Source organism: Bos indicus, chromosome 1 (assembly GCF_029378745.1).
Source record: "Bos indicus isolate NIAB-ARS_2022 breed Sahiwal x Tharparkar chromosome 1, NIAB-ARS_B.indTharparkar_mat_pri_1.0, whole genome shotgun sequence".
NCBI classification, from domain to species: Eukaryota; Metazoa; Chordata; class Mammalia; order Artiodactyla; family Bovidae; genus Bos; species Bos indicus.
In genome coordinates this window covers 112,958,909-112,982,223 of record NC_091760.1, presented here as the reverse complement: position 1 = coordinate 112,982,223, position 23,315 = coordinate 112,958,909, and the positions used below count along the sequence as shown (strand labels likewise).

Below are 23,315 nucleotides of genomic sequence, written 5' to 3'. Positions count from 1 at the left end.
CTCGAAGAAGCAATGTATTGTTTTCTTGAAAGCCCAGAAGCTAAGCAATTCCAAGAATGTTTGGCAAAGACCTTTTGAGAAGGGTGAGGTAGGGGACGAGTGGGGGGGACTTTCTCATACCCCTAGCCCGCAGCCCTGGCCCCATCACAGGATGTGGCAGGATTTGGGAGACTTAGAGGAAACCTTCAGGTCACTCAGGGAACTGCTCCTCTCGCTGGTCCTGCAGTAGCGAGGCGGGGTGGGGGGTGGGGGGTGAGAGCGCCCAGACGCGCGGGGCGCGGAGATGTGCGAGTGGCGAAGCTGGACCCAGCGCAGGCGGGAGCAGCCGCCCAACTCCCGGCGCGGGATCTGCTGAGAGGCCACGGTGAGTCTCTCCGGATGCGGGTCAGGAGATGCCCTGGTTCCCCGTGGCCCCCGGGGCCCCGGCCGAGGCGGGCCCGGAACCTCCCTGGAGTCCGGCCTGGGCTCTGCGCTGCCACCAGCTGCCGGGAGCCCGCGCTGCTCCGGGCGCGCCTGGGCGGACGCACCTACCCACCCGCGCTCTGCGGGACTCCCCGCCGGCCGCCGGCCCTGTGCGCTCATTGGTCGGGGATGTGTCTGCTCAGCAGCCGCCAACTTCCCCCGAATCCCACGGGTGAGTCCCGGGAGAGCGAGCGGGCACCTGGGAGCTGAGGGAGATGGGTCCAAAGGGCGTGAGATCTCCCCTGGGGCGGTGGGAGCTGTTGGGACGACAGCTGGAGGGCAGAGCTGGCCGCGGGGCACGGCTGCCCGGGAGGTGCACGGAACCGGGTTGACGACTCAGGTCCGGCGCGATCAGAGCGCCCGCGACCCTGCGGGCGAGGGAGGCGTGCCCTGGGAAAAGCCGAAACAGACTTAAAGAGTGAGGGACCAGGGCAGAGAGGGTAACCTGGAGGAGGGCTCTGCAAGTGATGTGAGGTCGACTCTTCAGGTTCATTTCCATAGCTTTCTTGCAGCCTCTTCCTCGGAGAGTTAGGTCTGGTTACTGAGTTCAGCGGTACCAGATTGCAGCGGGGCTGATTTGGGGACTGGGCATTTGCCATTCCGCTGGACAGACAGTGTTATTGTATATTTAAAGTAAGGTTTGTTTTCATTTTGGTTTCTGTCAGATTTTCTTCCTTTTTGTAGCTCACTTTTCTATTTTTACTTTCCCTAACCTGAAGATCTTTTTATTATCCCACCTCTTCTTCTTGCTTTGAACCTTAGTTTCCTCTTACATAATTTATGCTGATAGAGTGCTTAAATCTCTCGAGGCTTGGTTGGTGGGAGTGGGTGGGTAGTTCTTTAGCAGATGAAAGTTTCCTTAATCGGTCTCAACCAGTTTGTATTATTCGAACAAAAGGGTAATTGCAACTGAACTGTTCTCTTTAGCCGCTTGATCAAGCCTATTCCTCCCCAATATACGATGCAAATAGTAATTTTATTAAACTGAAAAGTAGTACCTTGATTTGCAGTGTCAGCATTTGGAAGTTGCTAATCCGCAAATCGGCTATGAAGCCATCTACCTTGCATTATTGGTGGGTTTCAGCACTTACAGAAATATTGTCCCACAGTTTCTTGCGCTCCATGCTGTGTCTTTTGTTGTATAGCTGCTATACTGCATATGGGAGTAATGTGGTTGGGACTTTGTGCTCAGAACTCCGTATATTATTAATAGATCCTGGAAATACCTTCAAGTTAATGTCTGAGCAAACAAGGAGGTGATTTCTCTAGCATATGTGCCTCCTCAGATCTGCAGCTACCCTCTAGTATATGTGCTGCCCTCTAAATATGGGACCCATTACCATCTTTTTTTGAACATAAGTATAGTTCATTTATATGTGTCAGTTTCAGGCATATAGCATAGTGGTTCAGTATTTTTGCAGATTATACTCCCCTACAGGTGGAACCTGTTTCTCTTGCTTTCTATGCCTCAGTTTCCATAATACAAACTGTAATTGCATAGATTAACCTCAGGGACTAGTAGAAAAATGTTAATGTACTGTGAAGATGAACATTGCTTGGATTTATAGACTTCTTTTTAACAAACCAGTTACCCTCTGGATTCTTTGATGATGTGATAAAAGTAATGTGTATGCTCAACTGGCATAAAAATTGCTACTTTATATTGCTTTGAAACTCAGTTTCTACCTAGGCAAAATAATCATTTTTTTCTTTTGGAGATGTTGTCTGAAGTCTGCAGTTTGTTAGGTTAGACATTCTATTTCTCTTCTCGTAGAAGTATCTACTTTTTTGCTTGAACTTGCCAACACATCTCCAATTGAGGTGAAATACTTTAAGGATGTAGATATGTTTTGGCATATCCTGCTTTATATGGGACTAAAAGTATCAGCTGTATAATTTTTATATTCTTTTGTATAATTGCCTCCTTTACCCCTCTCTAAAACGGGTTGGGTGTGATTGCATTGGGTATCTAAGTATCTGAGAGATGGTGGTAAGTTTCTTCCTGAAATTCAAGATATTGACACTTATTTTCATATAAGAAAATAGTGAATCCACTGGAATTGATTGGAAATGAATGACAAAGTTGATTAGGTGGTTAAACATGCCTGCCTCCTTTTTGCTTTGCTAAGTGCTGTTGAAAAATGTGTCTTAGGAGCAAAGATTGCAAATTTACTGGGCGTTTACAAAAGGGCAGATGGAGAGTTCAGTTCAGTTCAGTCGCTCAGTCGTGTCCGACTCTTTGCGACCCCATGAATCGCAGCACGCCAGGCCTCCCTGTCCATCACCAACTCCCAGAGTTCACTCAGACTCACGCCTATCGAGTCGGTGATGCCATCCAGCCATCTCATCCGCTGTCATCCCCTTCTCCTGCCCCCAGTCCCTCCCAGCATCAGAGTCTTTTCCAATGAGTCAACTCTTCACATGAGGTGGCTAAAGTACTGGAGTTTCAGCTTTAGCATCATTCCTTCCAAAGAAATCCCAGGGGTTAGCATGTAGTTAAAAAATGATATTCTTTTGATGCAGGTAGAAGGACTAAACAGCCTCAGTCACGGCCTTCATTTACCCCTGTAACAATTTCTGCTGCCTTAGGTGCAGAACCATTAAGAGCTCAACTGCTTCAGTACCCCAATCTCATGGGTAAGGAGGAGAAACCTGGGAAAAGTATCCCAGAAGACAGAAAGATACACATGCCTGCTAGTTTTCCTGTATAGTGGAAGCCTGGTGGCGCCAAAGAGCAGCTTTAATTTAACCCCATGGCTGCCCTGGTTCCTGGCCCTAAGTTTTGCTAGAGAAACCGACGTTTCTAAGAAGGAACTAAAAAGAGAAGTGGGTCATAATGTATCAGAGAATGTTTCTCTAAATTGTCTTCTGAACTATTATTAGAGAAGGGAGAGAAATATTCAGGAAAGGGAAATACTCAAGTAAATGTGATTAATATTAAGATGTTTTTGAAGTCAGTCTTGAATTCATCTGGGAGAAGTGGGAAAATTATTCTTTTTATTGTTTATCTTTCTGTACAGCATACAAGTGTTCACTTTGTCGCCCATTTTCTTTCCCCACCTACCTCCCCTGTTAAAACTCCAAGGACTACTATCAGTGCAATTCCATATCGTAACCCAAGAAAGAGGCTGTGAGATGAAGCCTCATGTTATGGTAACATGAGTTACATAACCATTAAGACATTTTAACATTCAGGTACATTACATTCCGTTTTTATTGAGTAGACCCGGTTTTCATGGTCTAATAAAATATTTTTATTTGATAGTCTGTCCTTGGTTATAGCCTCATGTAATCAAGGGGACAGCATACTTAAAAATATGTATCCAGAAATTTCAAGTCCAGTTGTGGTTCACTTAGTAATAACTCACTAGGCATATTAAATTCCTAGTTATCTGCTGGATCATCCAGGCCTTCCTTTAAACATAGAATCCTTATCTACTTTATCCTGTGCTTCAGTTTCCACAAAACACACTCAGAAGATTACAAAGATTTCTAACAGTAAGAGCATCTCTGAGCAGTCATTTCATCTGGGAACTAAATTATATGCTTAATTTGCATCAGGCTATAAACAGTTAATCTGTTAGTTTACGATCCTTTTTTCTGCAATCAGCCAGGAAAATTGAAGTTGTCTGTTCTAAGCTTTGGTAAATGGCTGATAAAGAGTCACTAGGCCTCTAAAAGAAACATAATGAAATTTAATATTTAGGCTTATATCCCTTTAATTTTACCCCCTGGCCTTCTGCAATAAGGTTTATTTTATTTTATTTTTTTTTTGCAATAAGGTTTAAAGTAGCTATCTTTCTATGATGATTCAATTTTATTTCAAAATGTATTCTTTGTAATTGTGTTCTTTGAAATGTATTCATTGTAAATGTATTCTTAGTTGTGTAGCTCTGGGCAAGTTACCTGGTTTTTCTTTGCCCCACTTTCCTAAGGTATAGAACTGGAATATTAAAATCCAACTCACAAAGATTCAGAGAATAAGCACATGCAAAGCACTAAGAACTATGAATGACACAGGGGAAGTAATAAATGTCACCTATTATTAGTAGAAGTATTAATATTAGTAATTTAAAAACAAGTTAAATAAGTATCTTGTTATCTTGACCTGCAAAGTTGAATTTTTTTTAATCATATTTTTTCCTTCTTTAGTTGCACAAGGAAGCTGTGATTGTGGTTAATATCTCTCATCCCAGGTTGTAAACCATGACTTTTGGTCCAGTGAATGACCATCTCCAAGACGGTCTAACTAGTTAATAGATACTCATGTTAGCAGTTGTAATTTGGAACTGTAAAAATAAAAGACTTTTTAAGACTGAAAAAAAACTAGCACATATGTTTGTTCATTTTTGTTTTTATCTTTATTCACATTTCAAATTATTATTTAGTCAAAACCACAAAGTATTAGATGTTGATTTCCAAGCTTGTAAAAGAAGACAGTGGAACAAGATATAAAATTCACCTTTGATGTTGTCCAAAGTTCAGAAGGGTGAGTTTAAAAATTTCCTTAATGGTACAGAAGTTACTTGCTTATGAACCGCTGAAAAAATTCTATGTGAGTATTTAAGCAACTTTCCTTGTCTAATTTTGCTTGGATCTTTAGTGATATGTCAAAAAACCCCGAAAGATTGTGGCCAGGATCTGTCTAATTTATATGACTATATACTCCTTGCTTTCAGAATCAAAATTTTGACTTTCAGCAAAAAAACTTCTATTTCTAATTTTATACTGAGTTAGCCTTTTACTGAAGAAAGCAATGGCAACCCACTCCATTACTCTTGCCTGGAGAATCCCATGGACGGAGGAGCCTAGTGGGCTGCAGTCCATGGGGTCGCTAAGAGTCGGACACAACTGAGTGACTTCACTTTCACTCTTCACTTTCATGCATTGGAGAAGGAAATGGCAACCCACTCCAGTGTTCTTGCCTGGAGAATCCCAGGGACAGCGGAGCCTGGAGGGCTGCCGTCTATGGGGTCGCACAGAGTCAGACACAACTGAAGTGACTTAGCAGCAGCAGCAGCCTTTTACTTTTATTCAGCCACGTTAGGCATTTAGAAAATTGTGTATAGATCTCTTCGTTTTATTTATTTATTTGTTATGACTAGTTTTTAAAAATTAAGAAACAGTTTTTTGCAGATTTTAGGTAATGGGCAGATCAGAAAGTCAGATGGATATAACTGATATCAACACACCAAAGCCAAAGAAGAAACAGAGATGGACCCCATTGGAGATCAGCCTCTCCGTCCTCGTCCTGCTGCTCACCATCATTGCAGTGACAATGATAGCTCTCTATGCAACCTATGATGGTGAGTTATTCCCACACTCATGCCCACAAACATGCAGAAGACAGTGAAGTCTTTATCCTAGACTTTCCCCATCTATTAAACAATAGGTTAAGGAGAGAGACACTTAAAGACTGTGTGATATAAAGATTCATTTATAAAATGTAATATCAATATGCCAGAGCAATTAACTTTGACTAAAGTACAATGTTTTTTTATGCTTGAACTAAGTTATTAATTGCCAAGTATAGTGAGTGCACTCATACTTATTTGATGAAGATTCTAATGTATAATTTTACATGATGAAAATGTTCACAATTTTAAAACCAACTTCGTTTGGTCAACTTTTGTTGTGTCATTGAAATTCTAAACAGCTTTACGAGAATTTAAGAGGTCTAATTTGAGTCTTAAAAGTTTTTCACAAATGGGAAAAAAAATGGTATGGTTATCAGACTAAAACAACTGATATTTCAATTAAATAGTACTAAGGGCTTAGGGGACAGAGATGATATAAGAAATACATTCTCTTCATTTAAAAATGTAGGATTTGCTTATTTTATTCCTCTTTATTTTCTTCTAACTTCTGTCAGTGGTATATAATACTTGGGGTTTAATTCTTGCTCTAAGGAATTGATTATTTAATTGATAGTTTATAAAAGAAGAAAAGGTAGGGAGAAAATAGAAAACATGTATTGCAAGTATTTATGCATATATCTTCCTTTTTCTAGATGGTATTTGCAAGTCATCAGAGTGCATAAAATCAGGTAAGAATATGGTTTTTAAATTGAATAGTTTTATAATTAATGTATAAATATTTAAAAATCAAAGGCTAATATATCTCTATATTTGTGTATATTTTTATTTATTATAAATCACTAATTTATAGTCAAAGAAAATAAAAATACATTTAAGTAGTAGATAGTTAATTTATTCATTCTAAAAAGGAATTCACTCATTTGAACCCCAGAGTATATGGTAGGGTAGAGATGGAGAACTGTGTCTCTAGCTTTATGAAGCTTGCCTTATAATTGGAGAAAGAAAATCAGCACATTGAAATGGCACACGTCGTATCATTTAGTTTTAAATTTCTCAATGCAGATCATAAGCAAGGTAGAGAAACTGAGATTTGGGAGGGGTCTTAAAGCAGGGCTGGGATGTGGAAACGGAAGTACAGAAGAGAAAATTCTAAACTAGGAGAAAAGACAGGAATAAATCATGTAGAAAAGCAGTGAAAGTATAGACTTGATAGATAAAAGTTACAGAGAGCATTGAAAATTCATGTTTAGCCCTGATTTTGTAGTAGGAGTGGAAAGGATATTTTCCTAAACAGATCACTCAATAAGGCAATAGTTGGAAGGTGATTCTGGGAATGCTAGGGTAGGTGGACTGACTGAGAAGCTAGGGAGAGTAGGCAGGTAGGGACTGCTTCTGTAAGTCAGATGTGAACTGAGGAGGGCTACCTACGGTGGGATGAAAAAGCAATGAAACAATTGGATGGCTCAATAGCACTGACTTGCTAAAGGAAGGATATGAATAATTTGAACATGACACCAAGTATGAAACCTCAAGGGACTTGGGCGACTGTGGCAGTTCACACAGAAACAACGAAGTTCGGTAAGTTTGTTTTCGGGGGCGGTGTGATTAATGTGGATTTAGATCTGTTGGGTCTAAGTCAGGGGTAATATCGAAGTGAAGCTCGACAGTAAGACAGTAAAGATGCAGTGGATTTAGGGTCTGTCAGCCAAGAGGGGATGGTTGAAGCCTTGGGAATAGCTGAGTTCTTAAAAGGAGAAGTATAAGGTTGAAATTAAGAGGACATCAAGAATTAGAGTAGAAGGAGAAGAAAAATCAGCAAAGGGAACAGAGAAGTATATGATGCTTTTAGACGTCATATCAATTAGAGTGTGGTGAAAAAAAGAACATTTTGACAAAGAGAAGAAAGGTGGTCGCAGATATGTGAACACCTTGGATATGGACATAATATATATGCCCTTTAGCAAGAGGTTCTAAACTTCCTTTCTAGTGTCTACATTTCTTCTAAGAAATAACCTGTCACAAATTAAACGTTTTCTGTTGGACTGTCTTATGTGGTTTTTTGTTATTTACTGATTTGTGCAGAATAATGATAGGAAAACTATGGGATTATAGGTTGTAGTCTAATGTCCTGAGTGTATATGTGCTCTTTTTGCTTACCCTTCCCCAACCACTGGATCTTAAGGGCACTAGCCATATAGACATTTTGGGACATGATGTGGGTAGCTTAAGGGCAACCTGATTAGGATACCAGCCATTTGCTCCTCAGCATAACAACACATACTTCCCATCCAAAAGCCTTCCCAGAAACCAAAGAGTTTCCTTATTCCTCAGGGGAATGGCTACACAGGTCCCTTGGCTGGGTGGTATCCAGGGTCTCTGTGCTAAAGCTGGTAATGCTCAAGTTGTTTGTCTGAATTACTGTTTGCCCTCTCCCTGGGTCCCATCCCTCCTTTCTCTTTACCAGTTCCCTATGATATGCTCATGCTGTTCAGTTTTGAAAAAACCCCACTTACGTGTTGACTTCTAATTATCTCTGTTTTTCAATACACTTGACAGACCTATTAAGTCTCTTAATCTGTAGATTCTCTCAGACACTCTTTTTTTCCCTCTCACTTTTTTTTCTTGGATTTTATTTTTGAAGAAACTAGATCCTTTGATTCCTAGGATTTGTAGGATCACCTACAATCTAGGTGATTGTACCCTAGAGATCTGAGCAGGTTTCTTCAGTGATACCCACCCAATGAGCAATGTGACATTTGGAATCTGAGATCTTACACGTGACTTAATGTTTAGGGGTAAGGCTCTGGCTCTTTTTGATAGTGGCTGCCAGGCTTAACTCATTAAAATGTATTTAAACTGGATCCTTTAATTGTAGCTTAGAAATCATACCAAATGTAAAAAATACCTCACAGAACTGTATCTTGGCAGAGAAATGTATACAGTAGGAATAACTTCAGTGATAAACAAGATTGCTGAATAGCTGTATGTTTTTCTTCATTCTGCTTTGTTGATTCACAAGCTGTTAAGAATACATTTGTATTCCTAGTTACTATTCCTCCCTGGGGGAAGAATGGTGAAACTTACACTTATGGATAGAGTTTTCATGCTCTACTTACACATACACACACACACACACGCGCATGCACACACACAGTCCTCTACTGGTTAGAAAATATTTTCTGTGTCAGAAAATACAACTGTCAGTTTTGGAAGTTTCTATAGATTAAGAAAACTCTGGGGGAAATTTTGGAAAGAAAAAAAAAGTGAGAAAGTGAAAGAGGGGAATGGATGGAAAAGAAAAGAAAGATGGAGAAAAGGATGTTGACAAAAATATAAAGTCTCCCACCAGCAATTCTATAGATTACTTTAAAAGGTTCAGTTCAGACCAGTTCAGTTCAGTCACTCAGTGGTGTCCAATTCTTTGCAACCCCATGAATCACAGCATGCCAGACCTCCCTGTCCATCAACATCTCCCGGAGTTCACTCAAATTCACGTCCATCGAGTTGGTGATGCCATCCAGCCATCTCGTCCTCTGTCTTCCCCTTCTCCTCCTGCCGCCAATCCTCCCAGCAAAAGGGTCTTTTCCAGTGAGTCAACACTTCATATGAGGTGGCCAAAGTACTGGAGTTTCAGCTTTAGCATCATTCCTTCCAAAGAACACCCAGGGCTGATCTCCTTTAGAATCGACTGGTTGGATCTCCTTGCAGTCCAAGGGACTCTCAAGAGTCTTCTCCAACACCACAGTTCAAAAGCATCAATTCTTCAGCACTCAGCTTTCTTTACAGTCCAACTCTCACATCCGTACATGACCACTAGAAAAACCATGCTGCTGCTGCTGCTGCTAAGTCGCTTCAGTCGTGTCCGACTCTATGCGACCCCATAGACGGCAGCCCATCAGGTTCCCCCATCCCTGGGATTCTCCAGGCAAGAACACTGGAGTGGGTTGCCATTTCCTTCTCCAATACATGAAAATGAAAAGTCAAAGTGAAGTCGCTCAGTCGTGTCCTACTCTTCACGACCCCATGGACTGCAGCCCACCAGGCTCCTCCATTCATGGGATTTTCCAGGCAAGAGTACTGGAGTGGGGTGCCTTCGCCTAAATGGACATTTGTTGGCAAAGTAATGTCTCTGCTTTTCAATATGCTATCTAGGTTGGTCATAACTTCCCTTCCAAGGAGTAAGTGTCTTAATTTCATGGCTGCAGTCACTATCTGCAGTTGGGAAGATTCAAATCTGAGCACAGAAATTGTTGAGCATTGGAATGTTTAGGTATTGATACCCATGGTGTTTAAGTAAAAGTTGGTTGTAGCTTAAATCTTTCTCCCCGTGGAAGGGAAAGTCATGGCAAGTATACTTCTCTCTTTGATCCTATGAAGTCAAGGGATGGAGGTCAAGCCATACTAAGGCAAAAATAAAATATTACAGAAGGCTGTGGGTCATCTTGAAATTTAGTGTTTGTTCTTTAAACCTCTATAAATTTAAATATTGGTTTGGCCAATATTAAATATTGGTTTGGCCAAAAGTTAGTTCAGGGTTTCCATAAGCTGTTATGGAAAAACCTGAAAAACTTTTTAGCCAACCCAGTATTTATAATATACACAAAAATTATGTTTATAATACACACTTTAACTTGCTTGTGTAAAAACTGCATCACTATCAAAGATTCAGTTCAGTTCATTTGCTCAGTCGTGTCCGACTCTTTGCGACCCCATGAATCACAGCACGCCAGGCCTCCCTGTCCATCACAAACTCCCAGAGTTCACTCAAACTCGTGTCCATCGAGTCAGTGATGCCATCCAGCCGTCTCATCCTCTGTTGTCCCCTTTTCCTCCTGCCCCCAATCCCTCCCAACATCAGAGTCTTTTCCAATGAGTCAACTCTTCACATGAGGTGGCCAAAGTACTGGAGTTTCAGCGTTAGCATCATTCCTTCCAAAGAAATCCCAGGGCTGATCTCCTTCAGAATGGACTGGTTGGATCTCCTTGCAGTCCAAGGGACTCTCAAGAGCCTTCTCCAACACCACAGTTCAAAAGCATCAATTCTTTGGTGCTCAGCCTTCTTCACAGTCCAACTCTCACATCCATACATGACCACAGGGAAAAGCCAGAGCCTTACACCACACCTAAAATGAAACAACTACTATTTAACAAGTTATGGCAGTGTTCAAAACCCTACTCTTAAAGTCTGAGTAATATTATTTACCATACAAGGTTGTAAAAAACATGGAGTTACAGAGCCTGAATGTGATTTCTCAAATGTCTCTGTAAATCTATATCTTGAAACTGGCTTCCACTGCACTGAAAACTTACTGAGATGTCAAAGAATCATGAACTTTAAATCAAGGTTTTCCAGTTTCATCACTGTTGACATTTTGGGCTGGATCATTCTTTACTGTGTGGAAAGATCTGTCCTGTGAACAGTAGGATGTTTAATAGCATCCCTGGCTTCTACCACTAGGTGACTAGCAGCATCATTTCCCAATTGTGACAATCAAAAAATGTCTCCAGACATTGCTAGAAGTCTCCTTGGGGCAGCAGAATCATCTCCAGTTGAGTACCACTGGCTTAAATAATCTCAGGAGATCATCTAATGCTTTCTCTTTGTACTAGGCAGAATAATGCTTCCCTAGAGAGGTCCACTTCCTGTCCTTGGATCCTGTAAATGTGTTACCTTATAAGGCAAAGGATGCTTTGCAGATGTGATTATTAAGTTAAGGATAACTCAGGGAGATTATCCTGAGTTATCTGGATGGTCTTATGTGATCACAGGAGTTCTTATTGGGTTGGCTAGAATGTCCACTCAGGTACCATTTATAGAAAACCCCAAATGAAACTTTTGGCCAACCCAGTATAAGGAGAAGGGAGCAGGAGGGTCAGAATCAGAGAGGAAGATGTGAGAACTGAAGCAGAGGAAGCCAAGATTGGAGTAATACAGCCATAAGCCAGAGAAAGTGTGTGGCCTCTAGAAGCTTAAAAAGGAAAGGCATGGTTCTTTTTAGCGTATCCAGAAGGAATGTATCCCTGTTGACCTCCAGAGCCGTAAGATAATGCATTTCTGTTGAGTCACTGCGTTTGTGACAGTTTGTTGTAGCAGCAATAGGGAACTAGTAATATACCCTTCTATAATTTCTTTATTTGAGGCCTGTCTTTGAAGAGTTAAACATGCATACACAGTGTCTCTTGCTAAACTAGTCTTTTATTACTAAATTGTGTGTAACATATAAAAATAAGGAAGAAATGTTAAAAAGATTAATAGAGAGGTATAATACAGGAGAATAATAATCGAATCTAATAAAGTAAAAATAGGAGATAATAAAATAGAATAATAATAGCTAACACTTATTGACTGTTTGTGTGTCTGACCCAGTTGCAGGCAGTTTACATTTGATTCTTATAGTGACCTTGTGAATTAGGTACCGTTATACATTCTTTTAGGAGAAGGTGATGGCACCCCACTCCAGTACTCTTGCCTGGAAAATCCCATGGATGGAGGAGCCTGGTAGGCTGCAGTCTGTGGGGTTGCAAAGAGTCAGACACGACTGAGCGACTTCACTTTCACTTTTCACTTTCATGCATTGGAGAAGGAAATGGCAACCCACTCCAGTGTTCTTGCCTGGAGAATCCCAGGAATGGGGGAGCCTAGTGGGCTGTGGGGTCGCACAGAGTTGGACACGACTGAAGCTACTTAGCAGCAGCAGCAGCAGCATACATTCTTTTTACAGATGAACAAACTTGAGCTAGCATTGCACTCCAGGCAGCTTGGCTCTAGAGCCTGTATTCATGACCACTTCTCCATGTTGCCTTAAAGAAAATTAGGCATCTGTCAAACTTCTAATGCTCTATACTTGTACATATAGTATTTGAAAGCAAATTGCCTCCCCTCGTGCTAGAACTTGGAATTAAAGGACATAAATGACTCTCAGAGACCTGAAATAATTAAATCCAAACTGAGAAGGAGAAGAATGAATATCTCTTTAACCAAGAACCAAGCTACTTTACTGAGAACAGTAAGCAACTTTATCAGTGACTTTAGTACATCAAACTCAACTTGGAATTGAGGCGTTTATAGAAGCAAACATTAGTGGTGTGGTCCTCAACTCTCCAGGGGATAGAGAAACCAAGTTCAGATACATGATCAGTCCAGTTCTCAAGACAGCAGGAATACCTGTACAGGTGTGCAGGTTGTACACTGCACAATTGTGGCAGTCCTGAGAGATTTATGGAGCACCAGGATCTGGATGAACCTCTCAGAACTATCCATTTTCTTTACTTTAATTCTCTACTTACCAAGCAAACTTTTGATAAGTATTAAATATTAATACAGGAAAGGAGGCATTCTATTCATTTGATAGATATATTCAGCTTGGTGAGATAATGTATTCCTATTCTGATATATAATCACTTTTGTGTGGCTGAAGCTATAATCTTTGAAGTAAATGAACCTTCCAAATATCTGATCGTTTCTGCAAGGGCCAGATCCTGGTAGTAACCTCAGTGAAGCATCTTGTTAGCAACTGGCCTTTTCCTGACAACAGCAGGGAATATCTGCATTGATATGGGTCGTGGTCCCTCCTTGTCTGCTGACACCCGAGACCTCCAAGAAGAAAAATGACCAACTAGATAAGTACACTGAAGACTGCAGACTGACTCATGAGAGCTGCCAGCCATGTAACGGCCTTTCAGAGTGGATGAGGCGATTTCATTATGTAATTAAGCTTGAAAAAAATCCTTCAGGCAATAAGAACACAGCAGGTATCTTAGTGGGAAGACTGCTGAAGCATAGCTTTGTTAATTTAAATGTGGCATGTGGCAATTTGCTTTGGGCTTCCCTGACACCATTCTCCTGACAATTGTGTAAAAATACTAGCTTCAAAAATTCTCCAGTCTAAATTAGCATTTGTCAGTCAGATCCTTTCCAAGAAAGGGAGTCAATTATGTGATAGGTACACTCATATATAACATATCTTTCTTACGTTCTAGGTAGATTTTAAGCAGTCATGCACCGTCTCTTTTTAGTACATGGTCAAGGTATGGAAAACATAGATAAATTGGATTCAGTGGCTAAAGGGAAAAAAATTGGCAATGTCTGATAAGTTCATTTGGTATCTTAAGGTTTATTTTACTAAAAAGGCAAAACTATAGGGGCAGAAAGTGGAATAGCTATTGCCTACAGGCTGAGATTGGAACAAGGATTCCCACAAATGGACATAAGGAAACATTCTGGGGTGATGGAATGTTTCTAGAGTTGGATTGTGGTGATCATTGTACAAATATGTAGATGTATTAAAAGTCACTGGGTGAATTTTATGGTATATGATTTAAAAGCAGCAAAATCACCGTTATCCCTTTTTTCCATCTCTCCAGTGTCCATTTATAAGTAGTTATCTTCTGTTTTGATCTTATACTTGGAATCGTTAGTAAATGTTGAGTCCATTGATTCCCATATCCACAATTCAAAGCAATTATGTGTCATTTTCTATGCCTACCAAATCACTAAATAATTTAAGCTTCTCAATTTGAGTGAGTACCTATTATCTGATTACATTAACATTATATTGATGAAAAGTCTATGGAAATAGTAAGTCAACTAAGAAGTTAAAATTATTTCAGAATTGGACATGGGAAGCATTGTTTGCATATGTTGGAGTTGCATTTTCAGAGGAAGTCCGGGATATATGTGGTATGGTAGGCCAGGTAGATCAACCACCTCTTAATCAAAGGCAGGATACAGGGTCTACCGCAGAGTGGTTCTTGGGGATAATCGTGCTCCTGGGAAAAGGTGTTGGTTTTTCCCGAGAGTTCTGTGAATTGTTTCCCTTTTCACCCTGACTACTAATATGTCAAGAGATTTGTCTTTAACCTCTAATGATAGGACCTCTTTGTATACATTTGATTCATTAGCATTATCCCTGCCCTCCTTTTTCTTTCTCAGCTGATGTATATGATTTTATTTTATATATCCCTGTAAGGCCACTTTGAATTCTTTTATGAACCACATAGGTTAATAATTAGATGACTAGAATATAGAGAACTTCCAGTAATAGATATGTGCATGAGAAAGACTGTTAAAGGGTAAACTTTATTTCAAAGAGATGTGTTATGAATAATTAAGGCAAAATCTTTTGAAAGATTATGGCTTCTTTTTCCACAAAGCCAGCAGCACCAAAGAACTGAGATGTAAGTCTGGGCCACATCCTGTGTTGCTAGTATGTGATCTTAATTATGTCAGTTTAGCTCTCTGCATTCCATTTTCCTTATCTACAAAATTGAAATTAAAAGTGTCTCATTTTACAGGGAAACAGCAAAGACTAATGACAGCCCATTTCATTTTATGCATTCTTCAAGGAGATACACCACAGGTATAATGCACAGATGTATTCCATTTAATATGTTCTTTCATGAAAGTTGCAGATGCACTATTTAAGGCTGAGTTTTGAAGGGTAAAAATCTATTTATTGAGAATCAAAAGGCAGTCAATGTATTTTTTTTAAGTGGAAGGTGTATCTAAAAAAGAGAGAGGGTAGGGGCTGGAGGGGGAGAGAGAGAGAAAGTAGTATATTTTAGATACTCAGGTAAAAATGTGTCATCTCTTATTAACATTTTCCTTGACTACTGTGCTCTGTCTTAGCACAAGGAGTGACAGTTCAGCCTGCAAATCAGGTAAAATGAGCAAAATTAGTAATGGGCACTTGCATCCATGTTTCCTGTAAAGCAAACCACATTTTTGGGTGTGTGTGAAATCAGTCAGGCACACTTTGATTTGAACACATAGCTCTTCTGTGCTCACCCTTGCAGACACTCACTGTTATCCCTTCCCTCCCCAGGGATTAAACTCTAAAAGTAAAGAAGCCAGAGGGCTACAGTAAGAGGAGAATAACTAGATTCTTGTTATTCACAGTGTGGTCCACATACTAGCAGCATCAGCATTAGCTGGGAACTTGCAAAAATGCAAATTCTCAGATCCCAACTCAGACCTGTTGAATCTGCAACTGCATTTTTAGTCAAATTGCCAGGAGAGGACACTGCACAGTAAGGATTGAGAAGCACTGAGCAATAGTGATTCTCAACTATGGCTGCTTATTACGATAATTGGGGAAACTTTTAAAATATACCCATGCCAGCCTCTCTCTTTTCCCTGACACACAAAGTTCCCAGTCCTTCAGCAGAGTGGTTTCTGCTGAGTGTTGGCAGAAAAGGAATTTAAGTAAATAAAGTGACATTAAGGTATATAGAAATTCCCTAGGCATTTGCATTTTTACAAGAAGTTATATGTAACCAACTGATTGCTTTAAAAGGTGCAATTTTGGACAATGCTACTCAGTGAAAACTAAGTCAGAGCTGAGGGACACTGGGCCTGTTTTTTTTTTTTTTTTTAACTAATTATAATGGAGAAGCTGAACCTGATTGTTCCTTTGAATTTCCTAGTATAATATAGGCACAGATATTTCCATAGAGACTTCAGAACAACATCTTTCCTCATCTATTCCTCTTTTCATTCATTTATAGTTCCTCAAAACATTAATTGAACACTTTCTAAATATTAAGCACTTTTCTAGACACTGGGAGTTTGAACTTAGGTATACCCTGCCCTCAGGAAAGTGACAGTCTGTTCAGCATGACAGACCAATAAACAAAGTTACCATGTGGTTTGGGTAAGTGCTGGGGCAGAGAGAAGCAGTGTGCCTCAGGCGCTCTGAGAACAGAGCACCTAAAACCAAATCAATCCTTACATAGCTTGGCAGCTAGAGTGATTGTAACAGGGCCAGGAAAGCATTTGCAAGAGGAAACATTGCCTGCTGGTTCAGAAGGCCAGGCAGGGGTTGGCAGGCCAGTGGAGCAGAGGGCAGCATGTGCACAGGCTGGATGCAATACGCCTGGGAAACCTGGGTAAGTGTAGGGTCTGCAAAGAGTTCATGATGACTGGAGTGTAATGTGGAATGCACTGGGTTGTAATTCCTCTTCAAGTCTATGCATAAGTATAGAAAATGCATAAGTATGTTCTAGGGAGCATCTAAAGGATTTAAGCAGAGGTATGGCATTGTCAAGCTTGCCTGCTAGCTCGCGCCAACCTGGTGAAGCGGAGACAGAGCTTTACCCATACAAGGGAATACTATTTCTGTGTCCTGGGTATGAGGGAGAGCTTAGCAAGATCAAAGAACTAGAATAATGACTATAAGGCTAAGTCATAGGTGACGTGTGTGTGGATGTGAGAGTAGGGGTGATAAGGGTATGTCAGCATTGGCACAGGATTTTGTAGTCCATGGTAAATTCCATGGTAAAGTGTTTGAACCTTCTACCAATACCAGTGAAAAGTTATGGAATGAAGTTTTCAGTGAAGATCAGAATTGTTGAGAAGGTTCACTGACTGTAACTAAAGAAGGGCTGTGGGCAGGGAATTAGTCTACTACCCCTTAACCATAACCCTAATGGTTGCCTGGATTTGATGGTAACAGAGTGGAGAGAATAAATGGACTTGAGAGCTCTTTAGGAGTAAATATAGGCATAAAGTAAATATGTGAGGTTGTGAAAAAGAAGTGAGTAAAATGTAACTGACGTTTCTGGCTTGGGAAACTGGGTGATAAGTGTTGCCAGTCACTCAGCCAGGGGACACGGGAAGAAATTAGAGAGTATGTTAAAAGCTAGAGTCTGATCATTGGAGTTAAATGCAGCTGAGAAGTTGATAAGATAGAAATGAAACTATGAAACTATGAAGAGGTTGGGATTTCCCTGGTGGTCCAGTGGTTAAGACTTTGCCTTCCAATGCAGGGGGTGTGGGTTTGATCCCTGATCTGAGAGCTAAGATCCTTCATGCCTCATGGCCAAAAAGCCAAAATATAAAGCAGAAGCAAAATGTAACAAATTCAATAAAGACTTTAAAGAATGGTCCACATTAAAAAAAATTTTTTTTTTAATGAAGGAAGAGATTGAAGATTCCATTGGAAGATGGGAAAAATGATGGATCTTGTTCCTGGGGACATAAGAGAGGATACATTCAGAGAAAAGACAGCAGGGCTACTATTAAACAGAAGAGGAACCCCTCTTCCTCTCTTACCAGGCGGAAAGTGGTAATGATAGTGTGAGTGCTAGTATGGTTAGAGGCTGGCAAGGATGGGAACCTGTGTGACACATCACCCAGTTACTTCAGTTTTCTCTTTGTAAGAGAAATTACGGGTTTTGAAGGCTGTAAAGGGCCAGTGTGTGGAGTTGAAAGGAAAGACTAACCAGGCCCGTGTAGAAAGGCTTTGCACAGAATTAATGGCCCTGTTGAAGTTTTCTTATTTGAAATGGCATTAAACTAAGCAGTTACAGGGTTTTCCCAGCATCACAGATAATGTCTTCCACAGATATTTACTGAACATTGTTCCAGTTGCTGCAGATGTAGAAGTAAACAACAAAGTCCCTGCTCAAAATGAGCATGCAGTAAAAAGGGAGACTGATAATAAACAAGTCAATTGATAATTCTATACAAATATTCTGAACTATCTTAACCTAAAGTTGGAAGGGAAAAGGTAGGTGGCAGGGAGCATTCAGGGTGGGCTCATTTGTAAGGGGAAGGGAATAAACTCTCTGGTGAGATGACAGTTTAAATGATGGCACCATAGGATGTAGCCTAATAGAAGGTAAAGGAAAAGCCAAGAAAGAGCAGAGTAGACCTGAAGTAAGAATTCTCAGCAAAGTAAAAGGGCCGGTGCAGAGGGACTAAAGAAGTGAAAAAGCTTCTGAGGATGGGAAGGCTGATGTGTAGATGACGCAAGTAAAAGATGTCAAAGGTAACTATTCCATATGATAACATCAGAACATCACCCTGAAAATGCAGATATGAATGTGGAATGGAGGTGAAGGTCCTGAGACTTTGTAAAGTTAAGAAATTCTTAAGTTAGATAGTAGCAGCAATTGTCCACGTAGTCCCTCATGTTATCTGGGAACATGGTAGAACATTTGTGGCAGGGAAGACTGAGCGAGATGTCGAGTCTTTAATACAGATGAATGTCTAGGAATTTAGTAGACAACAGAGATAAAGCAGATGAAGTGGGGATGGTCAGCTGGCAGAAGCCTAAATAAACCCAGTAGAGAGGAATGATCTGAAGCTGCGTAGAGTGACGGTAGGAGGCTGGTTTTGTTTTTCAGTGTGTGGAGTGCTGACGGAGAGAGAGCTTCAAGGAAAAGGGCCTCCCTTAAATCAGAGAGCTGGGGGAGCGTCCTGTGAGTAGGCTGTGTGTGTGTTAGTCATTCAGTCATGTCCAATTCTTTGTGACCCCATGGACTGTAGCCCATCAGGCTCCTCTGTCCATGGATTTCTTCAGGCAAGAATACTGGAATGGGTTGCCTTTTCCTCCTCCAGAGGATCTTCCTGACTCGGGTCGAATCCGGGTCTCTTGCATCGTGTGCAGATTCTTTACCACTTGTGAGTAAGCTTAGGGATTAATAAATCATGCCTTCTTGTCCAAGATAATTCTAGAAATGCTCTTCTGATCCTGCTTCCTCACACAACCCAAAATGCTTTCTTTCACTCTCTAAAGGCAGACTTGCAGGAGATACCCTTCTGAATGGAGGTAAATGTTTGCTGATAGGAATCAGATTCTAGAATCATAGTATGGGCCACCTGATCTAGAAGTTAGCACTGCCAGACATAGTAGCAATGATTATAATGTTTTATTAAAATAAGTATGGGAAAATATTTCATGAAAGGTATCTTTCCAAACCCTTCTCTATACCCTGCCTTACTGTGAAGAAATTATGTACATATCATTTCCAGGTAAAGTTTGGGAATAGTTGTTCAGTTTCTCATTAGATGTGGACATTTTTGTTTTTGTTTTCAGAGATGAAATAAAATGTATCATTTGTACTTTGGAAATTAACCCACTCTCGTTAGGGTTTTCGACTTCTATGTGTCACCAGTTATTGTATCACCCCAGTGGGTCTGCAGCAGTGGGTAAGAGGAGATGCTGGAGGGCCACCCGTCCAGCATGTTGTGTGGGAACTCCATTTGATGGAATTAGAATTAGTCATGAATTCGTTTTTTTTTTTTTTATCAGCCCAGATGAAAACTCAAAGTGAACCAGTGAGTTCTTAAAGCAAAATGTTTGTTTAAATATTTTTCAAAGGCATAATCTTCCTTCAAAATCAAAAGGAAAAAAAAGCCCAAACAAAATTGTCACATTTTAGACACAACACGTCTTTTAAAAAAACTTTTCAAAGTAGTACCTTAACCTGAAACTAATAAAAAGGGATTTGGTCCATAGCATGGACTAGGTGGATTAGGAAATCAAATTGAAATCGATTAGCAGGTAACCAATAGCCAGCAGTACCTCTGTTTCTCTGGGCTTGATGCTTAAAGCAAGAATAAAGAAGCCAACCATAAAGTGGTGAAGATGGCTTAGGCCATACCTTTTAAGTAGTTTCCTTTGTTAATTAAGATTTTATTGAACTTTGGTTCAGTTGCTCAGTCGTGTCCGACTCTTTGCAACCCCATGAACTGCAGCACGTCAGGCCTCCCTGTCCATCACCAACTCCCGGAGTCCACCCAAACCCATGTCCATCGAGTCAGTGATGCCATTGATTCATCTCATCCCTCTGTCGCCCCCTTCTCCTCCTACCCTCAATCTTTCCCAGCATCAGGGTCTTTTCAAATGAGTCAGCTCTTCGCATCAGGTGGCCAAAGTATTGGAGTTTCAGCTTCAACATCAGTCCTTCCAGTGAACACCCAGGACTGATCTCCTTTAGGATGGACTGGTTGGATCTCCTTGCAGTCCAAGGGACTCTCAAGAGTCTTCTCCAACACCACAGTTCAAAAGCATCAATTCTTTGGCTCTCAGCTTTCCTTATAGTCCAACTCTCACATCCATACATGACCACTGGAAAAACCATAGTCTTGACTAGACAGACCTTTGTTGACAAAGTAATGTCTCTGCTTTTTAATATGCTGTCTAGGTTAACATTCCTTCCAAGGAGTAACGTCTTTTAATTTCATGGCTGCAGTCACCATCTGCAGTGATTTTAGAGCCCAGAAAAACAAAGTCAGCCACTGTTTCCAGTTTACCCATCTATTTGCCATGAAGTGATGGGATCAGATGCCATGAGAATTTCTTATCTAAAGAACTCGCAAATCATTAAAGACTTATAATAAAACGTTGTTGAGGATCTAGTAGTTATTTTAAATTACTACCAGAAAAGAAAGTTTGTTAAATCTAGAGGCTTAATTTTCTGCTTTAATTAAATTAATTGAGTGAAATTAAGATATTTCTGATATCTCTTGCCAATCTGAAGCCAGAATGAATTCATTATCCCCAAACACATATATATAGTAATTAATGATTTCACTAACTTAGAAACCAAAAAGCAAAGTATTAAAATTATATTTGTTCAGAGAAATAATTTAATTATATATAAGTGAATCAAAGAAAAAAACAATATTTAAAAAGTCATTAACTGAACAGAATGTTTCTCTAAGCCCTGCGTATTAATATTCTGTAGTAAGGAAGTGACAATGGGTTGAGAAAAAATGGTACAAGTGAAACCTTGAAAGTCTCCTTAAACTCATATCCATGCAAATATGAATCTCTAAAAGAGAATGTAAGGTAGCAGCTACAGATGCTGTGAAACATGATATATTTTGACAACTATGGTAATAAACTTAAAGAAGTGGAAAGATTTGCAAAGCTGACAAACTGGCTGAGTTCCATGCAGCCCCTTGTTGTACGATCAGCTCCATTCCAGCCCCAGGCACTTACTAAGCCAAGGTCATTGGCTCTGGCTCCTGTGTCTGGTCAGTCTCGCGCCTGGTGAACTACCTCTGACCCAACTCTAGTGACTGGGTTCCTACCTTGTCCCTTGGGACCTCACTTCTGGCTCATCCCCCAGTTTTGGAAATTGAGTTTCTGCTTTTTTTCCCCTGTCTTCTGGGACTGGAACCTACCTTATTGCCTTTTGCACACAGTCTGCTAGTTACAGTGCCCTCATCACAGCTGCCTGCTGCTTCTTGTCCCTGGGTAGCTTCTTTCCATTGCTATTAGGCAGGAACTTCCTCTGTTGCTGATCCCTCATAGTCTATCTAAATTGGGATTCAGTCTCCCAGGATTGGCTCAGATTACTTCTACCTGAGCCCACTTTATGTACATGACAACATTTTATATGGAAGGAAAATGTTTCTTCATTTGCTGACGAAGAAACAGCTCAGTGATGTTGTATGCTGATACAGAAAGCCAAGGATCTGGCTTTTCTCTCAACTATCAGCCAATCATGCCTGTTAATTTTAAAAATTTAGAGAGGGGGGAATCAATTTTTTGTCTTATTTTATTTCAATACAAGAAAATCTATGTGTCAAAAGTTCAAAATTTTTTCGATACTGCCTACTGGCTTAAAGCTCAACATTCAGAAAACGAAGATCATGGCATCCGGTCCCATCACCTCATGGGAAATAGATGGGGAAACAGTGGAAACAGTGTCAGACTTTATTTTTCTGGGCTCCAAAATCACTACAGATGGTGACTGCAGCCATGAAATTAAAAGACACTTACTCCTTGGAAGGAAAGTTATGACCAACCTAGATAGTATATTCAAAAGCAGAGACATTACTTTGCCAACAAAGGTTCGTCTAGTCAAGGCTAAGGTTTTTCCAGTGGTCATGTATGGATGTGAGAGTTGGACTGTGAAGAAGGCTGAGCACCGAAGAATCGATGCTTTTGAACTGTGGTGTTGGAGAAGACTCTTGAGAGTCCCTTGGACTGCAAGGAGATCCAACCAGTCCATTCTGAAGGAGATCAGCCCTGGGATTTCTTTGGAAGGAATGATGCTAAAGCTGAAACTCCAGTACTTTGGCCACCTCATGCGAAGAGTTGACTCATTGGAAAAGACTGTGATGCTGGGAGGGATTGGGGGCAGGAGGAGAAGGGGACGACAGAGGATGAGATGGCTGGATGGCATCACTGACTCGATCGACGTGAGTCTGAATGAACTCCGGGAGTTGGTGATGGACAGGGAGGCCTGGAGTGCTGCGATTCATGGGGTCGCAAAGAGTCCAACACGACTGAGCGACTGATCTGATCTGGTTTGATCTATCTGACTTTAAATGAACAATAAAAGCCATATTTAACTGTAGTAACAGGAAAAAAGAAGCCAGTATCAAAATATCTTAAGATTTTGATACAGTTAAAGTACAGCTTTAAAGTAACAGGTGGTGATAATTCACTAACAGAAGACAAGAAGGAAGGGTTCTTTGGGAGTGTCTCTTATGGAATAGTCATTGTTTAAGGTATTGGAATTAGAATCATTGCTGTGGGTAAAGGGTATACTTGTAATTATGATTGCTTTTATAGTCTGTGGTTTACCTGGAAATATACCTTGAGTTAATTCTTAGAAACTGCACATCTCATACTGATAACTTATTGCATGATTGATAGTCTGAAGCTCCATCTCTAACCTAGCCCATACAGTCATACAAATGATGCCTTTGTGTACAAATCTTACAGAAGAGGTCAATCAGCAGCTTAATGTCTGTAATCCATGAGAACTCTGTCTGGATTCATGGGGAGGCCT

At 40.5% G+C, this 23,315-nt stretch overlaps 1 protein-coding gene across 3 annotated transcripts in view; it reads left to right on the top strand.

Moving 5' to 3' along the window:
• The first annotated feature begins 236 nt into the window (after nucleotides 1–236).
• Nucleotides 237–23,315, top strand: part of MME (membrane metalloendopeptidase) — a 116,029-nt gene continuing 92,950 nt past the window's right edge. The window contains exons 1-3 of one of the 3 annotated variants that reach the window (XM_019960575.2): nucleotides 237–364; nucleotides 5,599–5,768; nucleotides 6,473–6,508. In XM_019960575.2, coding sequence (XP_019816134.1) covers nucleotides 5,609–5,768; nucleotides 6,473–6,508 — 196 coding nt within the window. In that variant the 5' untranslated portion in view covers nucleotides 237–364; nucleotides 5,599–5,608. Of the gene's footprint in view, nucleotides 365–494; nucleotides 635–782; nucleotides 1,096–5,598; nucleotides 5,769–6,472; nucleotides 6,509–23,315 lie in introns of those variants that run through there. The other 2 variants (XM_019960587.2, XM_019960580.2) reach the window with 2 other exon arrangements.